Source organism: Lethenteron reissneri, chromosome 18, assembly GCF_015708825.2.
Source record: "Lethenteron reissneri isolate LAM-NWPU_2019-01 chromosome 18, ASM1570882v1, whole genome shotgun sequence".
Lineage (NCBI taxonomy): Eukaryota > Metazoa > Chordata > Hyperoartia > Petromyzontiformes > Petromyzontidae > Lethenteron > Lethenteron reissneri.
In genome coordinates this window covers 6,584,289-6,607,833 of record NC_083796.1, presented here as the reverse complement: position 1 = coordinate 6,607,833, position 23,545 = coordinate 6,584,289, and the positions used below count along the sequence as shown (strand labels likewise).

General features: G+C 41.3%; 1 protein-coding gene across 2 annotated transcripts in view; it reads right to left on the bottom strand.

The window, feature by feature from the left end:
* LOC133343771 (A disintegrin and metalloproteinase with thrombospondin motifs 7-like) overlaps positions 1-23,545 on the bottom strand; it is an 80,939-nt gene that overhangs the window by 40,650 nt on the left and 16,744 nt on the right. For both annotated transcript variants that reach the window (XM_061553589.1, XM_061553590.1), the window contains 8 exons: positions 23,105-23,252; positions 20,959-21,051; positions 18,454-18,599; positions 11,263-11,432; positions 8,595-8,728; positions 7,517-7,637; positions 5,768-6,012; positions 5,292-5,433 (listed from right to left, as the gene is read on the bottom strand). In XM_061553589.1, the coding sequence (XP_061409573.1) occupies positions 5,292-5,433; positions 5,768-6,012; positions 7,517-7,637; positions 8,595-8,728; positions 11,263-11,432; positions 18,454-18,599; positions 20,959-21,051; positions 23,105-23,252 (1,199 nt within the window). The remainder of the gene's footprint in view (positions 1-5,291; positions 5,434-5,767; positions 6,013-7,516; positions 7,638-8,594; positions 8,729-11,262; positions 11,433-18,453; positions 18,600-20,958; positions 21,052-23,104; positions 23,253-23,545) is intronic.

Sequence of the window (23,545 nt, the reverse complement as noted above, 5' to 3'; positions counted from 1 at the left end):
ACCATCTGCCACCCATCTTATCCATCACCATCCACTCATCACCCGTCTATGGTTTCTTTGTAACATATCTTGCGCTAAAAGGACCCAAGTACCCCTAAAAAAGTGATGCTATAGTCTTGTATGAAACTATTCATCAAACTGTCAAGCACCATGCTATCTTGTACACGGTTTAGAAAAAAAAAATGCAACGTGGCACCACATGGTGGGGTGGGGAGACAAAGGCGACCATTTTTATGGATTTCATACACATTGCATAAAATTACACTTTAGTTTCCCCAATTAAAATAAACCAAAATAGTAAAAAAAATAGTTATAAAGTTATTTCTACAAATCGAAAATTTTCCAGAAGCTGTCCAATCTTTGTAGTAAAGGTTAGTGAAATTAATTTAATTGCAAAAAACGTACAGTGCTGTCAGAAAACATGGTAATATAATTACAATGTTGAGAGGCAAGCTTTGTGGTGGAATTGCCTGCTGGATTTAGAGGAGTTTGATAGACACTGTCTTCATTTTCTTTCTTTGACACACTTCACACATGCAATAGAGATCTGGCCTGGGGAGAGATGGAGCTTTTTATTTTTTTGCTATATTTACACAATAGAGAGTGCCCTTTATGACAAAATAAATATTTACAGGACACTGATCTCTGTTCAAAACCATGCAAGCTATCCAAAGGGCATTACCACATTTCCATATCATTATTGAACAACTAACTGTTGCTTACTGATATGAATACAATTCAAAATAAATGCCTCCATGTCAACACATTCTCAGTTGGCACTGTATAGCAGCAAGAGCTTAAGTCAATAACAATCATTATTTTAGTCTGCCCTTGATCAATATTGCTGGATTAAGGCCTCGCGATGATGTCGGCGTTGTTTGACCATACTTCACCATTATTGGTCACTACTGGTTGGTGAAGAGGGAGATATGACGACTGGTACAGATATCCCTCTGCACAGATATTGTGGTCTGAAATCCAACTCAGGTCTCTGGGCTGAGTTTATAGTGCAGTGTGCTAACCATTGCATCACCACTCCACCCCAGGATTTCAAGTATTTGTGTAAAGGTTTTGTATGAATTTGTTCTTATTCATGTACAGTCCAGGACTGATTGTGAATATTGAAGACAAATTGTACCTCTTAGGGGTGTAATGATTCTTGTGACTTTTAGGGTCACATTTCCATTCCAGATTATTGTGTTTACATTGTATTGAATGTAGTTGCCTTTAGTGGATGCAGGGGTCATGTGAATCCATTATATATATTCAAGTTGGAATCTAAAGAACTGATACAAGTTTAAGAATCGATGGTTACACCATTAGTATCTCTAGCATTGTCATGTAATTGAAAATATGACCCATATAATATACTAGCTTCACTACCCGGCTTCGCCCGGGACATGGATTCACCACGCCCGGCCGCCTTTGTCTCCCCACCACACCATTTACTCGTTTGAGGCTGAGTCGACCTAGGGGAGGCCCAGGACCGGTTCAAATAATTGTCACCTGTGGTGGCCGTGAGCGGGAATCGAACTCGGGTCGCCGGGTTCGTAGCGCAGCGCGCTAACCGCTACACTACAATGCGTGACGCTTCCACATGCGTGGGTCACGTGACAGATTTGACGTCACAGCTCACTTGACGTGCAAAAAATAAATGCATTATTGAGCCTCCCCCCCCAAAAAATCAAAAACTAAAGTGTATTTTTATAATTTGTGCACGGTGTACAGTCTGGAAAGTACCCACATGGCAAATGTGCAGTTTGTTGCATGTCGGGAAGTACGCTAAACATTTTGAACAGACACACATTCACAACTTTGCCTTTGATATACTGTATATGGAGATTTCTAATAAATAGGAGAACAAACCGCAAGATAGTTTACGGAAAATCTTATCGTTACAAGTTCCTGCTGAATCCTTTCCAGGCGAATTGAAAGACTTCAAGCTGTCTGGTTAAACCGCCATCTGGAATAGATTTAACTTTTTTTTATTTCGTGGGTTTATCTGCAAGCTTCTACATTCCATCCGCATGTCCAGTAAAGCCCATTAATTATTTTCAGATACAACTCAAGGGCTTGCCAGTGACGACAAACTCTTGCAAAAACACAAGTACAAAATCATGCTTGCAAATTCACTGCGAAGTTGAGGTCATTTATACATTAAAACCATCGAGTCAAATCGGATGCAGGACAGTTTTGTAAACCTAGTATAAAAAATTGGATTCTTGTTATTATTTCCAAAGTCAAGTGTAATCATTTTCTATATTTTATTGTTTGCATAAGTTCATGATTGTGGTATGCATAAGTGCATCATTCTGTTATGATTGTGGTATGTAAAAACAATAATAACTTATTTGCAGCCCTTTGTCAATCACATTCTGGGTTAAGCTCTGCCCATGCCGTGTTAATAATGGGCATTGTTTGACTATACTTAACCAGGCTGGCCAGTGCATGTTGATTAAAATATTGGCCCAGGACCAGTTCACTAGCCATCATTGCTAAATGTGGGCAAGAATCGAACTCAAGTATCCGATGTTCGTAGTGCAGTGTGGTAACGAATGGGCCGCTGCTCTATCCCTTCAATACAAATGTATCATCACGCTCAGGAACGTGTCAGATTTTTGGAGATAATATTATTTATAGCTTTGTGCACAGATTAAAACATCCGGCAAGTAGAGGGTTATATTTTAAAAGTTATGTGTTGACATTTGGTAAATTTTCTTTCTTAGGATTTGTCTTATGGTGCTTTGTTATTACATGAGGTTTAGGAATGTACCTTGCCTCACCTTGTCTAGCCAAGGCATCTAGAGTTTAATTAAGAGTGGGGCAAAAGGCTCTTTGAGTGCTTGAGGCAATTTCAAGAGTGGGAGGAGTGGAGTGGAGGTTTGGAGGTAGTGGGGGGGTCTTTGAAGTATGGATTCGTGTGGAGTGAACCAGACCCGTATGGTGGGTTTCAGTACATTCCACTCATGTCCAGCAGCTACACTGGTAATTTAGTTTGTACACCTGTGCCTTTGTCACCTGCCTATGGCTGTGCAAGGTATGCTTGGATAAAATATTGCCCTTGTGGCAACTGCCGTGTCTGCATTCTAAGCCTGAGAGTAATCAACTGGGGGTGGTCAAAACCACGACTCGTGAGTCTGCATGTGGCCCTCGGTGAGTTTGAGAGAGAAACGCTGGTAATTCTAACTTCAATACATCTTTATTTCAAACAGGAAAAAAATCCTGCGGCAGTAGCGCTGGTCGGGGGACACTCATCCCTGGCAGTGAAGCTATCCATGAGCCACTCCTAGAGTGCTCCCGCAGATTTCTAAAGCAGCCCGGGACACTAGCCCCCTGGCAGTGTAGCTAGAAGTGAGAACGCCTGGGGCGTACTCAGATTTCTCAATTCAAAACCCCACAGCCATGTGCAAAGTCTTCTGTCTTGCAGCTCTTGGCCATATGAAGATGTTGTTTGTATGTGGATTATAGTATCGAGAAGTTAGACCACCTCTGGTACATACATTCATGTGGAAAAAACAAAACTAATTGCATGGGAAAAACAACATTAACTTTGAAATTAAGCGGTATAACTCATATATCCGTTAACTTGTGTATATACTCGAGCTTACGAGTTTAAATATGAATCTGAATAGCTAACTGTGGCTCATAATAATTAACACATTCTTTCATACAATTATTACAGTTGGATTATGTTTTTTAACATAAAAGTTCATGTGTAATTTAGATACATTTTCCATTGGTTTTACATATTTGCCTCTGTCATTTTAATGCTTTTCACATGGAATCAATTGGCAAACGTTGTAAGATTAATGTGCAAAAATCGGAGCTTTTGGCTTGCTTCCAGAAATGTAAATGCTCCATTAAACTTTAAAATAACATAGGTCAAAAGTTAACGGTACTTAAGAGTGCAGTAATTAAACGTTTTTGTGCATATGCATGTTCATAAAATAGTGCTCGCCTTGTCGCTTTATACACAACTCAAGAGGTGATGGTTCAAACCCAGCGGCCTCTTGTCTGAACTGTTATTTGTATTCAAACGTGCTTTTGCACAGCCACAAAAGTGGGAGAACGCTCTTAAATTAATTGTTACTCAGCAGACTTGACAGGGCTTTATCGATTCAGGAATGTGTTTCAGCTATTGGGTTCAGAAACAGGATTCTAAAAAAAAACAGACGGGGGTGAATGATTTTACATCTTATGAAACTTAAAATGAAGCAGTTGGTATTTTAGAGCTCCAAATATATTCGCTCTTTATATTTTTATTTAATAATAAGGATATTTTGCCAAGTTGGCCTAGGTGAATGAAAGTCTGCTCTTGATTTGGCATCTGCCTTGCCAAGATAGCCGTGTCAAATGTTCAGTGCAAAGTGTGCATTTTAAACCTGTCTTCCTTAGTTTATTTTGGCACGATGGTGGAGTGGTGGCGCAGTGAAGAGCGCATTGCTATATAAACTGGGCAACCCGAGTTTTAGTTTTGGAACAACACCAACCTGGACTTAACAAATGTGGTAAAGCAGTGAATTGACACACTACTTGTACTACTACTACTCCCAGTACTACTACTACGAAATAAGAGATAACGCAAGTCCCATAGTGGTAAGCCAAACAAATATATTCTTCAATATTTTGATTTAAAGCTTTCGTGACTGCAGGGATTCATATTCTTGGTTCTTTCGGTAAAGTCACGTAGAAGGGAAACAATAAAATAATATAAATATAAAACAAAAAAATTATCACGACGTTTCGATTGCAACACAAGCAATCATCATCAGGTGTGAAAACCACAGCAAGACTTTATCGAAAGAACCAATAATATATATTCTTCGATAGTCATTGAGGCCATGAGTCACAGCAATTCATGGCATCTCTGGAAAGGGAGGAAGGGATTGAGGGTATTTATTTGGTCGCCACGTTCCTCACTGAATACAACACATTTATAATTAATGGCACAAATGAATAACAGCCAAAAGTGCACGTGGTGTTTTCAGCATTATCATGGAAATGAGCAATCCGGCTTAATTTCCCCTCTAATAGACCCAGTGCCTTATTATTGTCCACCCACTGAAGAGCATTAGAGTCAGAATTACATTACGACATGGTCAATCTCGTTTTGAGCTGAAAATTGAGGATATCACCTCACCCCCCACGCCACCCTCAGGCAATGACCTGTCATACATTTTGCTCGGTGATTAAAATCGACATAAACATCGAGCCACTAATGGGATGCACTCTGCTTCCCTGAGCTTGCTTTGAGCAACAAACACAACTGAAAGTAGAAATCCACGTCTCACCTGCTCCACACGTCACTGTGCACTTAGACCACGGCATGTAGTGCCAGAAGAGCTCAGGAGGATCAATCTCGTTGTCGGAGTCGGTGTCTTTCCTGATGGTGTACTCGTAGCGAATGCCTGGATTCTTCTCCTGGAAAAGCAGCTATTCCAGGCACACATTGGCAACAATTGCAAAGTGACAAGTCTGAATACATATCGAGAAAGAGCTGCCAATACCACCACCAGCAGCAGCCAAAGCAGCACCATCACCGCAATTATGAACAATGAATCCAGGCTTTCTCGGAACTTGGTGACCTGAGTTTGATTCTTTTCACATTTAACGCCAATGACCAGCGAGATATGAATCGGTCATGGGACCCCTCTTTTACAAACCCGCACTGACCAGCGTTTTGGAGTTGTATCAAAAGACCCACACCTGCACGCGTGTGGCGTGTGTAACGACGCGGATACCTCGAGAGTGGCAGAGAAGCCCCCACCTGTATCCAGACGGGCTCCATGGTGGGGCCCGGCGCGGTGAGGTTTTCGAGGTTGCCGCTGCGTGCGTACGTGAAGGTGGTGCCCGCTGCCTTGTAGTCTCCATTCCACTGGATGACCCAGTCCCCGTTGAGGAAGTAGCGCGCGGGATCCTCGCTCCGCAATGCCAGGAAGTTGCTGGCCTCCGCTACCTCCTCCACTCGGATGTCCCGGGCCCCCTCGGGGATGAGGCCCACGTCCACGTAGCCTGCCAGCACGAATGGTCGCCACCAGATGTGTAAAATATGCACCGGGGCCTTGGTAACACTTGAACATAGTTTACTTACAAAGTAATATATTTATTCATCATCTTTATGATGTGCTTTATTCATTGCAGTGATCAGGCTTATTGTTTGGTTCTTTCAGTAAAGTCACGTGGATAGAAAATTTAAAATAGAAAATAAAGTGAATAAAATAAAATACATATAATAAAAAATAAAATCAAACCACTTATGTAGAATGTAGCCTGGTTCTTAATCGGAGTGAGTGTACTGGCGGTCTATAATTTAGACTGTCGCCTGGTTATTAAGTTTGGTGAGTGTACTGGCAGTCTATAATGTAGACTGTAGCAATGGTTATTAAGCTGGGTGAGTGTACTGACAGGCTATAATGTAGACTTATTCTTGGTTCTTTCAGTAATAATAATAAAATACAAATGAAAAATAAAAACAAACCACGAGTTTCGATCGCCCTCTTTTAGCTGCCACCAGCCACCATGCCCTCTAGCAACGTGTGCTACCTAAAGCCAACTCTTTGTTTAACATCCAATATTGAGATGGTGTCCAGATTTGTACACAGTATCTAGGTCACACGTAGATGATGGTGTCGAGATCACATATGCAGTGGGTGCCATCTGCAAAAAAATATATGGAGAGGGTTGTATGAACTGGTAGTGATCAGATGGGACGATAGCCAATATGTTTAAAAGCACCTGACTGGCTGACTGTAGTGGGGGAGATTCACTGCTTAAGACCTAAATGGTAGATGTAGACAATGTACTGATGAATCATAATAATAACGAAACCAGCATTCGGGTGTTGAGTTGTCCAATTGCTGCCAGAAATGAAAAGTCCACACACGAGCTCCACTTTAGAGCTGGCAGCCTTCGCAAGGCTGTGTGCTCAATATCCACAGGAATGGTACAGCCATCATGACAGGTACAGCCATCATGACAGGTACAGCAAGTTGGGAGTTTCTGTTATGTTGTGAGGTGTAATATACGTTATACTGTGACTGTTATTATTATCAATAATGTATCTTTCGACTTAACGCTTTCGTGACTGCAGGGATTCATCTTCTTGGTTCTTTCGGTAAAGTCACGTAGAAGGGAAATAATAAAATAATAATAATATAAAATTATAAAAATGAAACATTATTATTTCCCTTCTACATGACTTTACCGAAAGAACCAAGAAGAAGAAAAATAATGTATCGTCACAAATAACAATGAAATTATAAAAGCACACATTGGCTGATCAACACGGCATACTTCTGAGTACATGTCGCTTGCATTATTATTAACAACAACTATAACGTGATGCGGCAAGCAGGATATATAATTATTGCCAGGCTGTGGAACTATCTTTTGGTTTTCGCACCAATGTTATTTTTACAATGTTGAGATGGCGCACACACGAATACACATTGACACGTGTTAGCAGCTCACAGCCAGGTGGAAATTAAAATCTGTGCGTTGGTGGCCACTCCCTTACCGAGCCCCTCCGTCTCTTCATAGGTCATCTTGACAGTCTCACAGGAGGAACCGTTACCCTGGCAGACTCCACAGCGGTCCTCCATGGCGTTGGAGTCGATCTCGTAGTCACATCCTACGTTCTGGCAACGGGAAATTGTAACAGACGTCCGCTTTAGCCACAGAACTCATTCAGGATTCATCCCCACATTGTGGAAATGTGAGGCGGGGGTGGGGGTGGCGGTTTAGGTATAATCATAATGTATGTTGAAATTATTTTGCACCAACTGTTCTAATCGGAGGTGTGGGGGAAAGACAACAAACTGTGGGTCTCTGTGTGAGCCTACTGGTATCTGTGTCAGTCTATGTGTGCATGTATGTTTAATTTCTTTCCCACCGTACGTAGCAAACCGTGCTAATTAGAGGTTCGGGGGCTGTTCCTGTGTCATTCCTAGGCCAAAACAGCCTATTTCTGAGTAGGCCATGTATGTTGAACTCTTTTTTAGCAGCGTACGTAGCCAACCATGCTACAAACTCAACACGGAAAGCAGTTTTAAAGAAATTCGTTTTCAATCTAAATTTAAAAGTGTGTAGCTCGAGTGGCTGTCAGAAGCGTATCTCAAATAGCAATATGCAATTAGCAAGACAACATTCTATATATAAGTAATAAATAATTTTATGTTGAGTTTAAAACAATCTATTTTGTGAGCATTCACTGCAAAAAAGTAAAACATGTTAATACTTTTAACACAGTGACAAATGTATCATTGTGAACTGTGTTGTAAGGTAATTTTGTTCATGAATTTGACGTCTTCAAGGTTTTGAATTCGAATTGGTAATTATCTGTCAAGCTATTTGGCAAAGACACTATATAAATTACAATAAGATGAGAAAAGTACAATAAAGTTCATAGTGGCACAAAGATAGTTCAATTCCAAATAGAAAATCGCAATCTCCTTGCAAACTAAAAGTGGCATTTCCAAAGTTCTTTTTTCAGCATTACTGAGAGTTAAAAATACATGGTCCGTTGATTAGGAATAACTATTGTGCCTACGTGTGGCATTAAATAAAATTGCAGGAATCCTGCCAGCAGCCGGCACCTTGCAGATGCCATCGATGCAAACGTCACGGCTCGCATTGCCTTCATAGCAGGGGGTTCCATCAATCACGGCATCCAGCATCTTCTCAGAAAAATAGCCCACCATAGGTCGACAGTGCAGCTCACACGAGTTTGCTGGCACATGCAGAGATGGAGGAGAGATCGTGAGCCCAACTTTGGTGAGTGACAGAACTCAACACAGACATCACTAACAGGCCAACCTGTAACAGACCAAGTGCCAAAATGTACCCTTGAGTTATGCAAAGAGCCAAGTGTATATATATACTATTATATCATACAACTTATATAACGTTAATGTATTATTATTATTTGCTACTGTGATAGTATGTTCTACGTTATGCCACTTCGATAGATAGCCGCATGTGGTGGATGAAAGAGTCGCATGCGGCTCGGGAGACATCAGTTGGCCACCGCTGATGTATATAACAGTATATATATTTAAAAAATACCAATGTTTTGGACAATGGCCCTTTTTTATAACAGAGATTATCTCTCCGTGTTCTGTTTTTGTTATTCCTTGTTTGTGCACTACTGCTAATGCAGTATCACAATTTGTTGTTAAAATTGGTGAAAGTGGCACTCTCACGTTGCACAGTTTGCCCTCATGCCATGCATTAGGGCATTTCACCGAAACAAGTGTCCCCTGGTGATAAAAAAAGAAACAAAGTAAAGCACGCAAGCGCTGGTTTCAAGGGACACAAATAGCATCGCTCTGTGGTGAAAGTGATTCCCTCTTGGGTTTAAGGGTGGTGCGTTGGCTCATGCGCAGCACTATGAAACTTGGCGGCCTCGGGTTTCATTTTCTCTCACGGCTAACATCAGTGGAGAGTGGTAGATGAACTGGTCATTAGTTGCCCCCCACCCACATCCACCAGTCCACACTACCCAGCATGGTGGAGTACGGTCAAACAACTACCCACAATTTCGATTTAAAGCTTTCGTGACTGCAGGGATTCATCTGCTTGGTTCTTTCGGTAAAGTCACGTAGAATGGAAATAATAAAATAATAAAAATGAAACAAAACATAATAAAATAATTCTCACGACGTTTCGGCCACAACGCAAGCAGCCGTCCTCAGGTGAAGAACAGGTCTGTCGATAAGACAGCGTCTGAAATTGGCGAAAGTGGCACCCTCGACTTTACCGAAAGAACCAAGAAGAACTACCCACAACTGACAGCGTGGTAAAACCTTCATCCAGAAGTGGATTGGTCGAAAGGCAGTGTACTCAATGCCATCTTATGTCAGCAATTTAACTGGAGATAATACCTCCTATATGGCATGGGGCACCACGGTGGCGAGATATTAACTACCTGGCCTGCTATACAGGAGATTGTGGGTTCGATCTTGACCCTGATGCCTGTATATTTGGAGTTTGCATGTTCTCCCCGTGGTCACGTGGATTTTTCTGAAGGTCCCCTGGTTTTCCTTCCACATTTAGAAACATGCGTTTAGAGTATTTGGCTGCAATACATTTCCACATGCTAAGGCATTTCATTGGGCAATCACTTGTGGCCAGGTCACTTCTGACAAAGAGCTACATAGTTCAGTAGGCCTTACCTGGGAAAAAAAATAGTTTCGTTATAAAAATATTATGTGGAACAAAATGGGTCTATAATTTGAAAAACTTAACATCAAGTTAGTCCTTCACATCTTCTTGGTTCTTTCGGTAAAGTCACGTAGAAGGGAAGTAATAAAATAATAAAAATAAAACATAATAAAATAAAATAATTCTCACGACGTTTCGGCTACAACGCAAGCAGCCGTCTTCAGGTGAAGAATGAGACAATACCAAGCTAGGAGCTTATATATAAGCTGCGTTGGAGGTGGAAGAAAGAGCGCCTTAACAAAAGAATGTGCATATGAAGAGGAATTTAGCATATTCATGGAAATGCGTAGGAGGTGGGCGGGGGGTTTCAAAGTCATATTATGCCCATGCATTGTGCAGGATCAACAGCACCAAGGGGGGGTGCAGGGATTAGCAGTAACAAAGGAAAGGAATGTTAATGATATGTAGCTGCAGTTACTCTAACCACCGAAAGAACCAAGAAGATGAATCCCTGCAGTCACGAAAGCTTTAAATCGAAATTTAGTCCTTCACAGTTAACCGAACTCAACGGACCCAATGTTTGTGGATTATGTGTGTAGATTAGATGAAGTATATACATGCCTTTCAACAATGGAGTTTGAAACCGTTTGACTTTTTCTTTTAATATTTGTAAAATAAAAGTGGTCACTGAAATTAAAATATTGATTAATTAATTAATAAATATAATGTACACATGACAGGAAGGGGATTACACTTTTTAAGGCATTCTGAAAATTACATTTAACATTTAAAGTAAAAATCATTACATTTGGGAGATAAGTTTGCTTCACATTTAGGAAAAAATCTATTATTTTGTAAGATTGCAGTTTTTCCAAAAAATCCAGATATTATCAGTGTAAACTGAATGATTTATGATCGGTGCATGCCATGAATCTTTAACTCGGCGAAATACAATACATAAATCTATCTTCTGTGTTCTTACCCAGTTTTACAGCATTACACCGTTCCATCACGAGCAACATCTTGACGTAACCGCAGAAGGGAAGGCACGGCTAATTTGTGCTGCCCGTGCAGAGCAACATTGGCGAACCCGTTGCTCACCTGTGCCAAACAGTGGCGCCCACTCGTGCAGCCCGCTGCGGTAGGGCACCGTGTTGAATTCGCTGCACTGCATCTGCCGGAATGAGATGGCGTCTGCGGAGCAGGGCTGCACGTTGCACGTCCGGTAGCGCTTGCGCTCGCCGACGCAGTACCGTCCGCCGAAGCGAGGCCTGAGGGCAGACGGAGAGCCGACGCGACGGTTGGCAAAAAAGCGAGGGCAATGGACTTGCTCCGGTGGTGCTGAAATCGAAGTAATATTTGGGCTCCATTGAGATGACAGGAGACATTTCGACAAGAGATATAGATGTAGCGAGGTAAGAAAAATGCAGGCAGAAATTGAGATGTAGCGTAATAAGAGAAGAGATGTGTGTAGAGATGAATTAGGTTTTTTTTAAACATGAACGATCTTGTTATTATGATTTGAAAAATTAGGTGATGCATGATGCAACCTCTTATCGAAACTGCTCCTTCCAAACACACATCCCCAGTGCTGGTCTCCTTCCACTGGCTTTTAGTAAGGCATAGATGCTACTATTAACCTTTAAAGCATTTAGAGGGCTCGCATCGACCTACAGTATAGTCGTGACCTATTGAATCAACGTGCACCATATTGACACCTATGCTCCTCAGAACGTTTTATTTTCTGCATCGCGAGGAGACGTCTTCCATCTAAGGGTAACAAATCATTCTGCATCGTGGCTCCCCGCCTATGGAATGCACTCACGATTCACATCCGTGACTCAGCCTCTGTTCATAATTTAAAGGGACGCTTCAAAATCGATGTTTTTTCTGTTGCTTTTGGTTCTCCCTCGTCATAATCCACTGTGATTGTTAAAGCTTTTACACGTCTCTCTCTTTTCTGTACGGCCAGGACGACCACTCGTGTGGCCACAATACTGTTGCATAATTGTTCAGCGCTTCGTGAATAAAAAAAAAGGCTTTCATAAAAACGAGTTTTATTTTAAGTTTTCTCGTAAGCTTTTGTTTGGTTTGCTTTTGCTTAGCGCTGCCACTCTGTACATGAAACATTACTGGGAAACCAATTGAATGAACAAATGTATTCACTATGAGAGTACTTAAATTTAATTATAGAGAAAATATGTTGACTGTGAACTCAGCGTTAGGCACTGGCTGGAGACAAGAAGACCGAGGTGGTTTGGACATCATTTCAGAATGGTGGGTAACACATTCCGCATAAGTTGCAGACGTTTGCGGGTCAAATCCAACAGGCCGCCCTGGCTACTGCGGTGTAATGATTGTAAAATATGCGGCATCTGCTTCACAGTGGACGTGGAATTGCCCTGGAGGGTATGACATCGTTGGCAGGATTGAGAGTTTGTATGGCTCCCGGCGTCACTATTGATGCTTCAGAATAAAATATAACTGGAAATTAGAATTTTAGAAGCACGTTAACCTCTGGTGATTTTCAAAGGAGTTGATCAAAGAAGGACTTTATTTTCACACACATGGACCCAACCGATGAAAAAAAAATCAAAGAACTTTTCATCTTTGCCGAGTGAAATACAATATTTCTCAATGTTGTAAGAAGAAATATTGTCAGATCAACAGTGGCGGGTGATTTTTTTTTGCAGAATAGTTTGTTTCTAATGTCATTCAAAAAAAGTTATTTGCTCCATATACACGTCCAAAGAGGGGTCAATGATAATTGCCATGGTTTATTTCAGCATAAAATTCAGCACATGATGTATATTCTCCACCTGTCCTGAAACTCCACCGACTGCAATTACATAACTGTGCGGTTCTGAGGTTGTTCACAAGTTAGTTTACTCATTCACAATTTAATGATATTTCTATTCAAACGTGTTTTTTACATTTTACGTGATTAACTACTATTCTATGTACGAATTATAGCCACTTGAATGTGTTTTAAAAGGTTAAAACTGTTGCGCTGCACATTAAATCAATTAATGCGGGTATATGTTTTTTTTAAGATAGAGATTTGACTTAATATGATGCTATTTTCTTTTGAATAAGTTGCAATCCGTTGTAATGGTAAGGCAAAGGCAATCTCCCAAACTGCTAGACAGGATGGGTCGGGGATTGCACACTTTCCGATACAATCCAATCTGATCCGATGGTACAACCCTACTTTATAGAGCAACTGGTGTTTGAAAAAATAAAAGTGACCGCTGTGAAATGTTTTTGAACAACAGTTGAATGGAGCGCGGGGGTGGGAACGCGCGTGGGGAAGTCAGAGGCTAAAGGCCATGACTGGCAACAAGGACTACTTTCATGCAGCTTCATCAGATCAGATTCCATCTCTACACACAAGGACGACTACAGTCCAGTCAGCGACAAAACACATCACATCTGAGGTGAATTTGCATGAAGTAATTCAACTCAAGACTGAAAACCTTAGTCATTAGCACGCCAGGCACTGTGCACAACATTTTTACTGCAGTTTAAATGTTAATTTTTTTTGCCAAGGCTTATGAGCTTACGTGTTCCATAATCCACCCTGGCAGCTGAATACTGTGACGTGGTCACTGATGATAGAATTGTGGCAGAATTTCCATGGTGGCCGGTGCACATTAATAAAGCACGTGGCCCTTTGTTGATAATTTGTATAACATCATCCATGTGCGTGCTCGCCAGTGAACATCCTCCCACTCGAATGTTCGCCAGCCTCCATACTCGACCGTCCGTATCACGTGTTCTCATGTGTATGTAACACGTGCTTTGCCAACACCGGCTTCCTCCCATGTGTCTTCCATTCTTGGCTGACTTCCCGTCTCACTTATTAAAATCTGTATCAAATTATTGTAACATTTAGTCTTTAGATGTGTCACATCTTAAAATGTGTATACATTTTCTTTTCTTTAATAAATCACTATAACAACTCAGGTCCCCCTTGCAAACGAGGCAATATATCACAGTCTCAATGGGACAATATTTAATGTCTTGGTTAAATGAAGGGTACTAACACATGGGACTGCTATGGGGTTCAATCCTCTGCAATAAATGGCATAACAAGAGATAGTTTCAACAGGATGCAAAAATGTGCACTGCAAGACATGATACGTTTTCTCATCATTGATAGATATGACATTTTATGTTTTGGTGTTTTAGGAGTTGTGATTTAGCTTTTGTTCCCTACATATTTCATAGATATGTATGTTGAACTCCTTTCACACCATACATAGCCAACCATGATAATAGTATGTGCGTAATAAGAAATACTATTTTATTGTCCCGTTTTGCCAATCTACTGCTGGATAAAGGCCTCCATTCTTTGTCGTTGGTCATGCTGGTAGTTTTGTCCATACATCACTATAGTGATCAGTGCAGTTCTTTGAAAGGGCAACCAGGACCTGTTCAGATGTAATTTGTCAGTAATGTTTGCCATTGGCCAGGAATAAAAATCCTGTCACCAGGTTCACAGCACCAATCCACCACCACCATTCCAGCCAATTTAATATACGAGGCACTATAATGCATGCCACAGACTGCTGTGTTTATATTCCAGATTCATGCAATGCCGGGAAATGGGAGTAGAAAAAAAAATCTGTTTCACGTAAACACGTGTTTGTATATCTGTAAGAGGCCAAGGTAAAGGTGCAGGGCTGCAACTGCTTGATCACACTACTGCTGGTGGAAGGGCCTCTGTAGTGGAGGCCTCCCCTTCCTTCTGCCCAGATGCCTTCTTGGGGGAGGTGGGATTACACATACTTTACCTCACCCCACACTTGCTAACGATCATCCAACTGTGGTGAACCCATTTTTTTTCAGCTGGGTGGACAGAGGGAGGGGTGAGGTGGGATTTAAGAAACTTGCACCATTGTTTCAACTTCCGTGCCGTAGTTCCAAACGGCGACCTCTGATCGCAAGTCCAATGTGCTAACCAACCACTAGAATGTCTTTTAAATTAGAAGACCAACTATAATAACAGAAGGGGAAATTATAATCTGCATTATATAAGGCACCCAAGAGAGTGAGCCACGTGACGTGGTGGGGAGGGTTTGTAAAACTCAAGATTTTTCAAGCTACATCTGCGTGACATATGGCCACATTGCTGTTTGTACTTGGCAGGCAGTTAGGAACTCAACGGCATAGGAAAAATAACTCGAACCCATTTTTCAAAAGTTCATTCTAACGAAGCTGCTAATGCTTTTTTGAGAGAATACATGAGCATAAGTGCAGAATACATCTTTTACAGACTACCCCCCCACACACACCTCTTATTACTTACGTCTCTTATTTCTGACCTCAAGCCATTTGCACATATAAAAGAGGATATATTTGGGTGAAAAAAACTAAGTTATAAAGGACGGTTGTTTGTTCCTTCAGGCGTGTTCCTTTATAATCCAGAACTCAGATTTTCACAGCTACTCCCTAAATTTCCTCCCCCACCCAGAGTAATTACAGCAGAATGAAAAACATAACAAATTACGTAATTTAGACCGGCATATTTCCTGCTTGTAAGTCTATGCTGGCATAGTCGTTCAATCACTGCGCTATGAACCCGGCAACCTGGGTTTGATTCCCGACCATGGCTCACATCATTAGTGAGTGATATACGAACTGGTCTTGAGCTTCTCCCACCTTGAAAGGATCGCACTGACCAGCATGGTGAAATATGCTTCAACAACCCCCTTATGACCAGCATGACGAGGTGAAGGGAAGCCGTCATTCACTGGTTAATTAAAAAGGGGCTGTAAATTATTATTAAGAGTGCACAAAATACAAATAAACCTTTTTCTGAAATGTAGTAAAACTGTAGTAAAAGTAGCACTTTTTTTATAATTTATAATGTTAAATTTGGCTTTGCATTCTTTGTTGTTCATGCATGTACAGTGAGGGAAAGAAGTATTTGATCCCCTGCTGATTTTGTACGTTTGCCCACTGACATAGAATTTTAATGGTAGGTTTATTTGAACATAACATTTTTGACATGCGTTTTTCTGGATGTTTTTGTTGCTATTCTGTCTCTCACTGTTCAAATAAACCTACCATTAAAATTATAGATAGATCATTTCTTTGTCAGTGGACAAACGTACAAAATCAGCAGGGGATCAAATACTTCTTTCCCTCACTGTATGCATCTGATTATATTTACCGTGACAGTTTCATTAAATTCAAAGGAGCATGTATTGTGATTCTGTAGAATTCTTTGAAAAGTGCCTTTGTGAATATTTTACCTGCACACCATGAAAAGGAAATGCAATGGCTGGGTCGAGAATTGAGAAATGATGATTATTGTCATCATTCGTTTAAATAGACAGAACTACTTCTCTGCTTTGTTCTTGGACTACAGAATGATATATTTTGAGAAACACAATAATACACAAAACAAAAATTATTAATATACAAAATAATAACCATTAAAAGAGCATACCTTAAGAGATCAACAACCACTAAACAATTTACACATTTATAGTTCAGTAATTAAAATTACAATACAATTATAATTAGCTTTTTTGATTGGTTTGTATTTTTTTGGGATGTTTTTTTTTCTTGTAATTTTTTTGGCCCTTTCCCCCAATCACATGGCGATGGCACTCTGATCAACATTGCTTCATGGAGACGAAGACATTTCAATGCGGGAAAGCTGCATCCAGCACTGCATCACCCCGTGTCAGAGAATAGTGTGGAAGACAATGTTACAGATCTACTTCCGAGCTCACAGTAGTAGTCCTATATATATACGCAGTATCTATTGTGCCTTCATTAGTGCTGTTTGTTGCTGGCTGCTTGACAGTAGGGTCACAGTCTTAAAAGGATGGTTGCTTATCCCATCAGGTGTGTTCATGTACAACCCAGAACTGACATCTTCACAGCTACTCCACAAAATAAGATGTTGCTATATTTGGCCGTAAGTTACATCATTCTATATCAATGTTGAATAGATCATTCGCAACAAAACTTTCAGTCTCAGAGCCCTATGAGGGCTCAAAGGTGCCGGCTCATGACATAGCATACCACGGCAAGCTGAACTCATTCGCTTTTTAGATATTCATCGGTCGGCTACTCCTGAAGCCATCCATTGGCTCGCTGAACAATCTCGACAGGGACATACACATGTACACATGTTGCCAATCAAACTTTATCATTTGAGTCCCATTCAACAGACGATGCATGCATTTGTTTCCTCCCGTATTGACTACTGCAATGCCCTGCTTTTTGGAACCTCGAGCAAGCTCCTAAACAGGCTGCAGTATGTTCAAAATTTCGGCTGCCAGGGTATTAACTGGTATACCCTTTAACGATCACATTACACCTGTGATGTCCCTTTACTGGCTCACTGTCTGTACCCGTATTCAAGGCCTTAAATGCAATTGATCATCCCTACATTCATGACCTCCTTCAACCATATATACCATCAAGATCATTAAGAGCCTCAGATTGTGTATTTCTCACTCTTCCACGGTATCGGCTTCACACTTGGGGGGTGAAGGTGCTTTTTCAATTGCGGCACCTAAACTCTATAACTCGTTGCCCTTACAGGTCAGGACTTCCAATACACTACGAATCTTCAAATCTCGACTGAAAATATTTTTCAAATTGCCTTCTCTGTTTAGTTATTTTCAAACGTCTTTCTCACTTCTTATTTTCTTAGTTGATGTAAAACTATTTCTGTCTTTTCATGCATACACCCTGAGAACGACTGTTTAAAGTTGAATCTTGATTTGAAGCTTTCGTGACTGCAGGAATCCATACTCTTTGGTTCTTTCGGTAAAGTCACGTAGGTATAAAATAAAATAAATCACGACGTTTCGATTGCAACACAAGCGGTCGTCCTCAGGCGGAAAACAATATATAATCCAGCAGTGGAACTGCTGAACCAGCGAGAGAGCCGTTACAACAAGGTTATATATGGGCCACCACGTGGGGTCTGAGCTGGAAAGGAATACCCAGCCACCTCTTTAATCACGTTCATCTCGCGCTTGGGTATTGTTGCATTTGCTTACGTGAAGTTTGCCGTTCTCTATGTGCTATGTGTGTTCCCTCGCTATATGTTTCACCCCATTTCCACCTGATGATGAGCGCTTGTGTTGCGTTCGAAACCATTTATTTTAATTTCATTTTATTTATTAAAATTTTATTTTATTTCTACATACGTGACTTTACCGAAAAAAACAACGAGTATAATTTCTGCAGTCACGAAAGCTTGGGTAGAGGATCAGTGGAGCAGTGCTTTTGGCGGGCATGGGTGTGCGGTGCCTATCTTACGTGGGGTTGTTGCACTGGCGGAGAGCTGACTGCACGCCCACGCCACATGTGCGCGTGCAGTGCGACCACGAGCTCCACGCTCCCCAGTCGCCGTTTATGGAGCCCGATCGTTGAGCCACGGTCACGCACTCGCCATGGAAGCACCACTGGGCCAACGCAGGAACGAACGAATGCGCACGTGCATGCACACGCGCGCACACACACGCAGGAACACACGCATGGCAATACATTTTAATACGTAGGCTTATGAATGGCAATACGTGATTGCACACAATCATATGCACCAGTGTCGAGGCCAGGCAAGGTAAACAAAATATGAATGTGAAGCAAAAAGGGGTCGTGGCCCTTTTTTGAAAGCTGTACTTAGAGCATTAAAGCACACAGGGCTTAATTTCTCATGGGATATTTTACAGTGCCTCCCAACAACAACCAAGCTAGCCTGACATAAATCTGGCTGCAGACAGTTCTTGCTGAAATGAAGCTCTGAATTTACACATGCCTTGGAAATTATACCCATGGTTTATTATTGATATGCAATGTACGCACAAATACATTAAAACATGTTGTTTTGTTGGCCCTCGGTGACAATTATGGGACATTTTTCTGAACGTTGAAGGTTTTGTATAGATTATCCAAACAATCCAGAGCAATAGGAATTACTGACGTTTTTCATCGAGTTTTGTCAGACTAAATACAAGTTAGTTTAACACGTAGGATTTCACGACCAGTGTTATCCATAATACAGGTTTTCAAGTAAATATTTACGCGATCTAACCCAATAAGCTCTATTATGGATAATTATTATTATGGATAAATACAAGTTGTCTGAGATGTTAATTAGAACTACAGAAGTGTACCCAAAAGCAACGATTTGATTTTGAGCTTAGCACCTACGAGAGTGGAACCACAACAATTGTATTCATCTTCGCCGACATACAAACTTAATAGACACTGACGTGAGCTTTGTTTCACCCATCTAATCCACCACTTCTAAGCCTCTGTTCATATGACCTTTCTAAGCAAAGTCTAACTTCTAAGTAGAGTTGCTGTAAATTAAAATTGTCCCTCATTGCCAAAATTTAAATGTGAGTCTTTGAAAAAAATACAGCATAAGATGTTGCTATCAAGGCCAACGCCATGAAACGAAGTGTTAATCCAGAACTCTTGCAGAGCAGTTATCCCCTCATGTATTAGAAGATCACCCACAGAAAGAGACATTGTAGAACAACAGGACTTGGATAATGTACAGGGTGCTTCAAAAAAATGTGTTGACAATGATGGCGAACAAGTGGAGACTCTTTGATTTTTTGAAGATATTAACATGACATTTGTTATGTCACAGTGTATTATTGTCCGTTATTTTTCTATTCAAAACGATAGTCCCATACAAGGGTTAACATTTTTTTGAAGCACCCTGTATAATTCAGTGTGATGCATGCGAATATGTTGATCGGCAGATGTGAACAGGACCAGTGGCGGGGGGATTATTTATTTAAGCTTTATTTAACCAGGTAAAAAAAAATCCTCGAGGTTAAAAACGTCTTTTGCAAGGGGGACCTGGTAAGAAATCAGTCATACTCTTTGGTTTTTTCGGTAAAGTCACGTAGGTTAAAAATATTAAATAAATTAAAAATGAAAACAAATAAATTAAACACGACGTTTCGGGCGCAACACAAGCGTCCTTCTTCAGGTGGGGACAACGTAGTGAAAGCACAAACGCTACGCAACCAAAGAGTATGGATCCTTGCAGTCACGAAAACTTCAAATCTAGAAGTCAGTCATGTTAATTGCTTGGACTGAGATTACGACGCATAGCGAGTCTTACTGGGTGCTGCAGTTATTAGAATGTGTGGCTCACGTGAGTTTGTGAGTTCATGTGCCAGCCAGGGGTTTGACTCAGCCCTCCATTCCACGGGGTTGCTAAAACGCGTGCTACATTGTGGGAAGTCAATATAGGTTGTCTTATCGGAGGTTTTCCAGCGGGAACAAGTTTGGGTGAGGGGCTCTGTTCATAGCACTCCGGTGTGTTTTCAGGTTCTACCGGGTGTTGTTTAGCATGACGTCTCTGATATTTTGCTCCCAAAGTTGTTCTCTGTGTAACAAGTTGAAACAAGGGTTACAACTTGAAATTCCACTGGACAGCTATCCAGCACAACCAAAAAAAACCTACAAAGGAGCTCTACTCGTTTTTGGAAGAAACCATTTTGGATTTGACTTGCATTACAAAATAAGGACATCTGTGCACAACCCCGCAAGGGCTGACACCCCTGAGATTGGGAAAAAATGTGAAATATGGCAAGAAAAATATCTCACAATACTAGAAGAGGTGAGCACTACATTTGAATGCATTGTCTTGAGCAGTGTGTTAGTACACAACTGACAAAAATTGGGACTTTTAATGTTCTGCAGATTTTCCACGATATCTACCTCATCAAGAGGACGATCCAGGATAAACAAGGACAGGTGGCCGCGGTAATCTCCACAGCGCGATGGGCATCATCCTACCTTATCCTCGCCACACTTGGTCCCCTCGACTGCAGCGTCCATCTTGGAGTGACACGTCGATCCCACGGTGCACCACAGCGTGCGACACACGTCCTGCTCGCGCACAAGGAGGTTTATTTTGGTTTTCATTTTTACTACCTTCCTTCAACCAGTCAGTGCCCTCAAGCTCTCGACGTCGAGCGGTGGTGGAGAACGATGTGGGACGATGGCAACGTCCCCACCGAGAGCCTCGCCGCCGACCCCGGCACAGAGACCGCTGGAGCAGGAGCTGCCAAGGAAGGCAACGGTCAGCTTCGAGCCGCGCGTGGACGTCGCACAACAGGGCGCCCCGCCGGTCACACCGGCGGAGGATGGAGGAGCGGCCGCGGCCGTCGAAGCCAAACGGTGGAACGCGTCGTCCGGCAATGCCCGCTGGCGACGTCTCGGAATGTTCACGGCGTCGCTCCCGTAGCCCTCGACTGGCTCACTTCAACATCAACACATAACGCTTGATATATAATTATATTCATCAGGCGCCTTTCATCGAGGATCCCAAAGCACTGGATAAGACACAGCAGCGGACGCTCAGCATGATGATAACTCGTGAAACTAAAAACGAAGAAATGGCTAAATTATTCAAGTCGAAGCGAATTTATGTTTTAAGACGAGCTTTCAAACTTACTCTGGTGTATGAAAGAGAAAAAAAATACAAGGACAAGACACAGCAGCTTCAGCATGACGATAACTCGTGAAACTGAAAACTAAGAAATGGCGGAATGATTCAAGTTGAAGCGTATTGACGTGTTTTAAGAAAAGCTTTAAAACGTACTCTGACATTTGAAAGAGTAAAACACAAGGATATCGTGAATTGCATTTGTGCAATGTTTTTTTTGTATTTTACCAGGTAAGGCCCACTGAGCTATATAGCTTTTTTTCAGAAGCGACCTGGCAACAAATGATTGCTCAGCGAAGTGGCTTGTCACATTGAAATGTATAGCAGCCAAATACTCTAAAAGCATGTTTCTAAATGTGGAGATAAAAACCAGAGGACCCGGAGAAAAATCCACACGACCACGGGGAGAGAGACACCGCAAACTCCACAAACACAGGTGTCAGGGTCGGGATCGAACCCACGACCTCCTGTATACCGGGCAAGGTAGTTAATATCTTGCCTCCGTGGCACCCTTGCCTTTTCTGAAAATTGGGTTTTGTTTTTTAAAGCTAAATATGTATAAGTAGAAATGAGCGTATTTGTTTGTTGTTCAATGTGTCTTTCTTCATAGTTGAAACACCGATTGGCACGGTTGGCTAAGTACAGTGCGAAAGAAGTTCAACAACATACAACATAGATAAGTTGAGGCAAAATTCAAACAACTACGTAAACAAATAAATGCTTTTCATTTTTCTTTCCCTATACAAAACAACTGGTGAAAACAATTAGTGATAAAAAGGGCATTGTATGGGATGAAAAAAATATACATTTGCATTAACATGTCATTAATTAAGGTTCTGTAAAACGAGTAGAAAAAAATATGCAAAATACTATTCCAGTGGTGTGAAAATGAACACTTCGTAATGTTCAGGGAATTGTGTGGTTTTCCTATTCTGCTGCAACTCGGAGGCGGGATTGGCAGGTCACACTGATCTCTTGTTGTTAGATGGTGATGAGAAACTCAATTGCAGTTGCAGCAGAATGCCAGTTCAAGTCACTAAAGACAGTAACGAAACACTCAACACATTCGTCAATAACACTCTGGCCTTAAAAGGAAAAAAATATATCACTGGCGACGACTGGCCCTTTTTCATTAAAAATAAACGAATACAAAAAGTATGTTGTGAACCTAACAACCTCCTGCATATATAATTTTAAAAACATGTTCTCATGAGTTAGGATACTCTCTGGGAGTCTAAGTCGATATACATTTAATGAATGATGGTCTCTGGTGAATTGTCACGAATCAGGATCGTGATTAAATTAAGTACGAATGTATCATCTAATTTCTATGGGTTATCTTTGAATTGACTATTGCATTCTCTTGTTTCATTATCTGGCTTATATGTAACATTGGCATTTCATTTGCATAAATCAGAAGTAATTGATTATCACTTTGTAACAGTGTGATAACCATGACACCACTAAAATCTGTGGTCGAAATCAGCAACTCACGTCCACTCCATCGCAGAAGCGTGAGTCCGGCCCATACTGCAGCCGGCACTGCTGGTTGACATCGTAGAGGCTCCCGGGAGGCAGGGATGGCACGGACAAGTCATGAGGCTTTGCTGGGCCATCGTCCAGGCAGAATCCCCAGCCTCGGCTGGGCATCATAACAGAGTTTAATGTCACGAGATGTGGGGCAAAGGATTTCTGCGCTGAACAAAGCCATCATTTTACGTTTATAACTGAGGCTAGTGTGGAACGTTGCTGCTAATGTGCTGCAGATATTTTTGATTAAACATTTTTGGCATATAAAAAAACGTATTTCGTGATTGTGCAAAGCCAGTCGTGAATGTAACATGGCCTCTTATTGTTGCTTTCTGGCCTGTAAAACACAATATATTTTTTTGATGGATTGTGGTGAAAGTGATGTTGGCCACGTTAGAGATTATT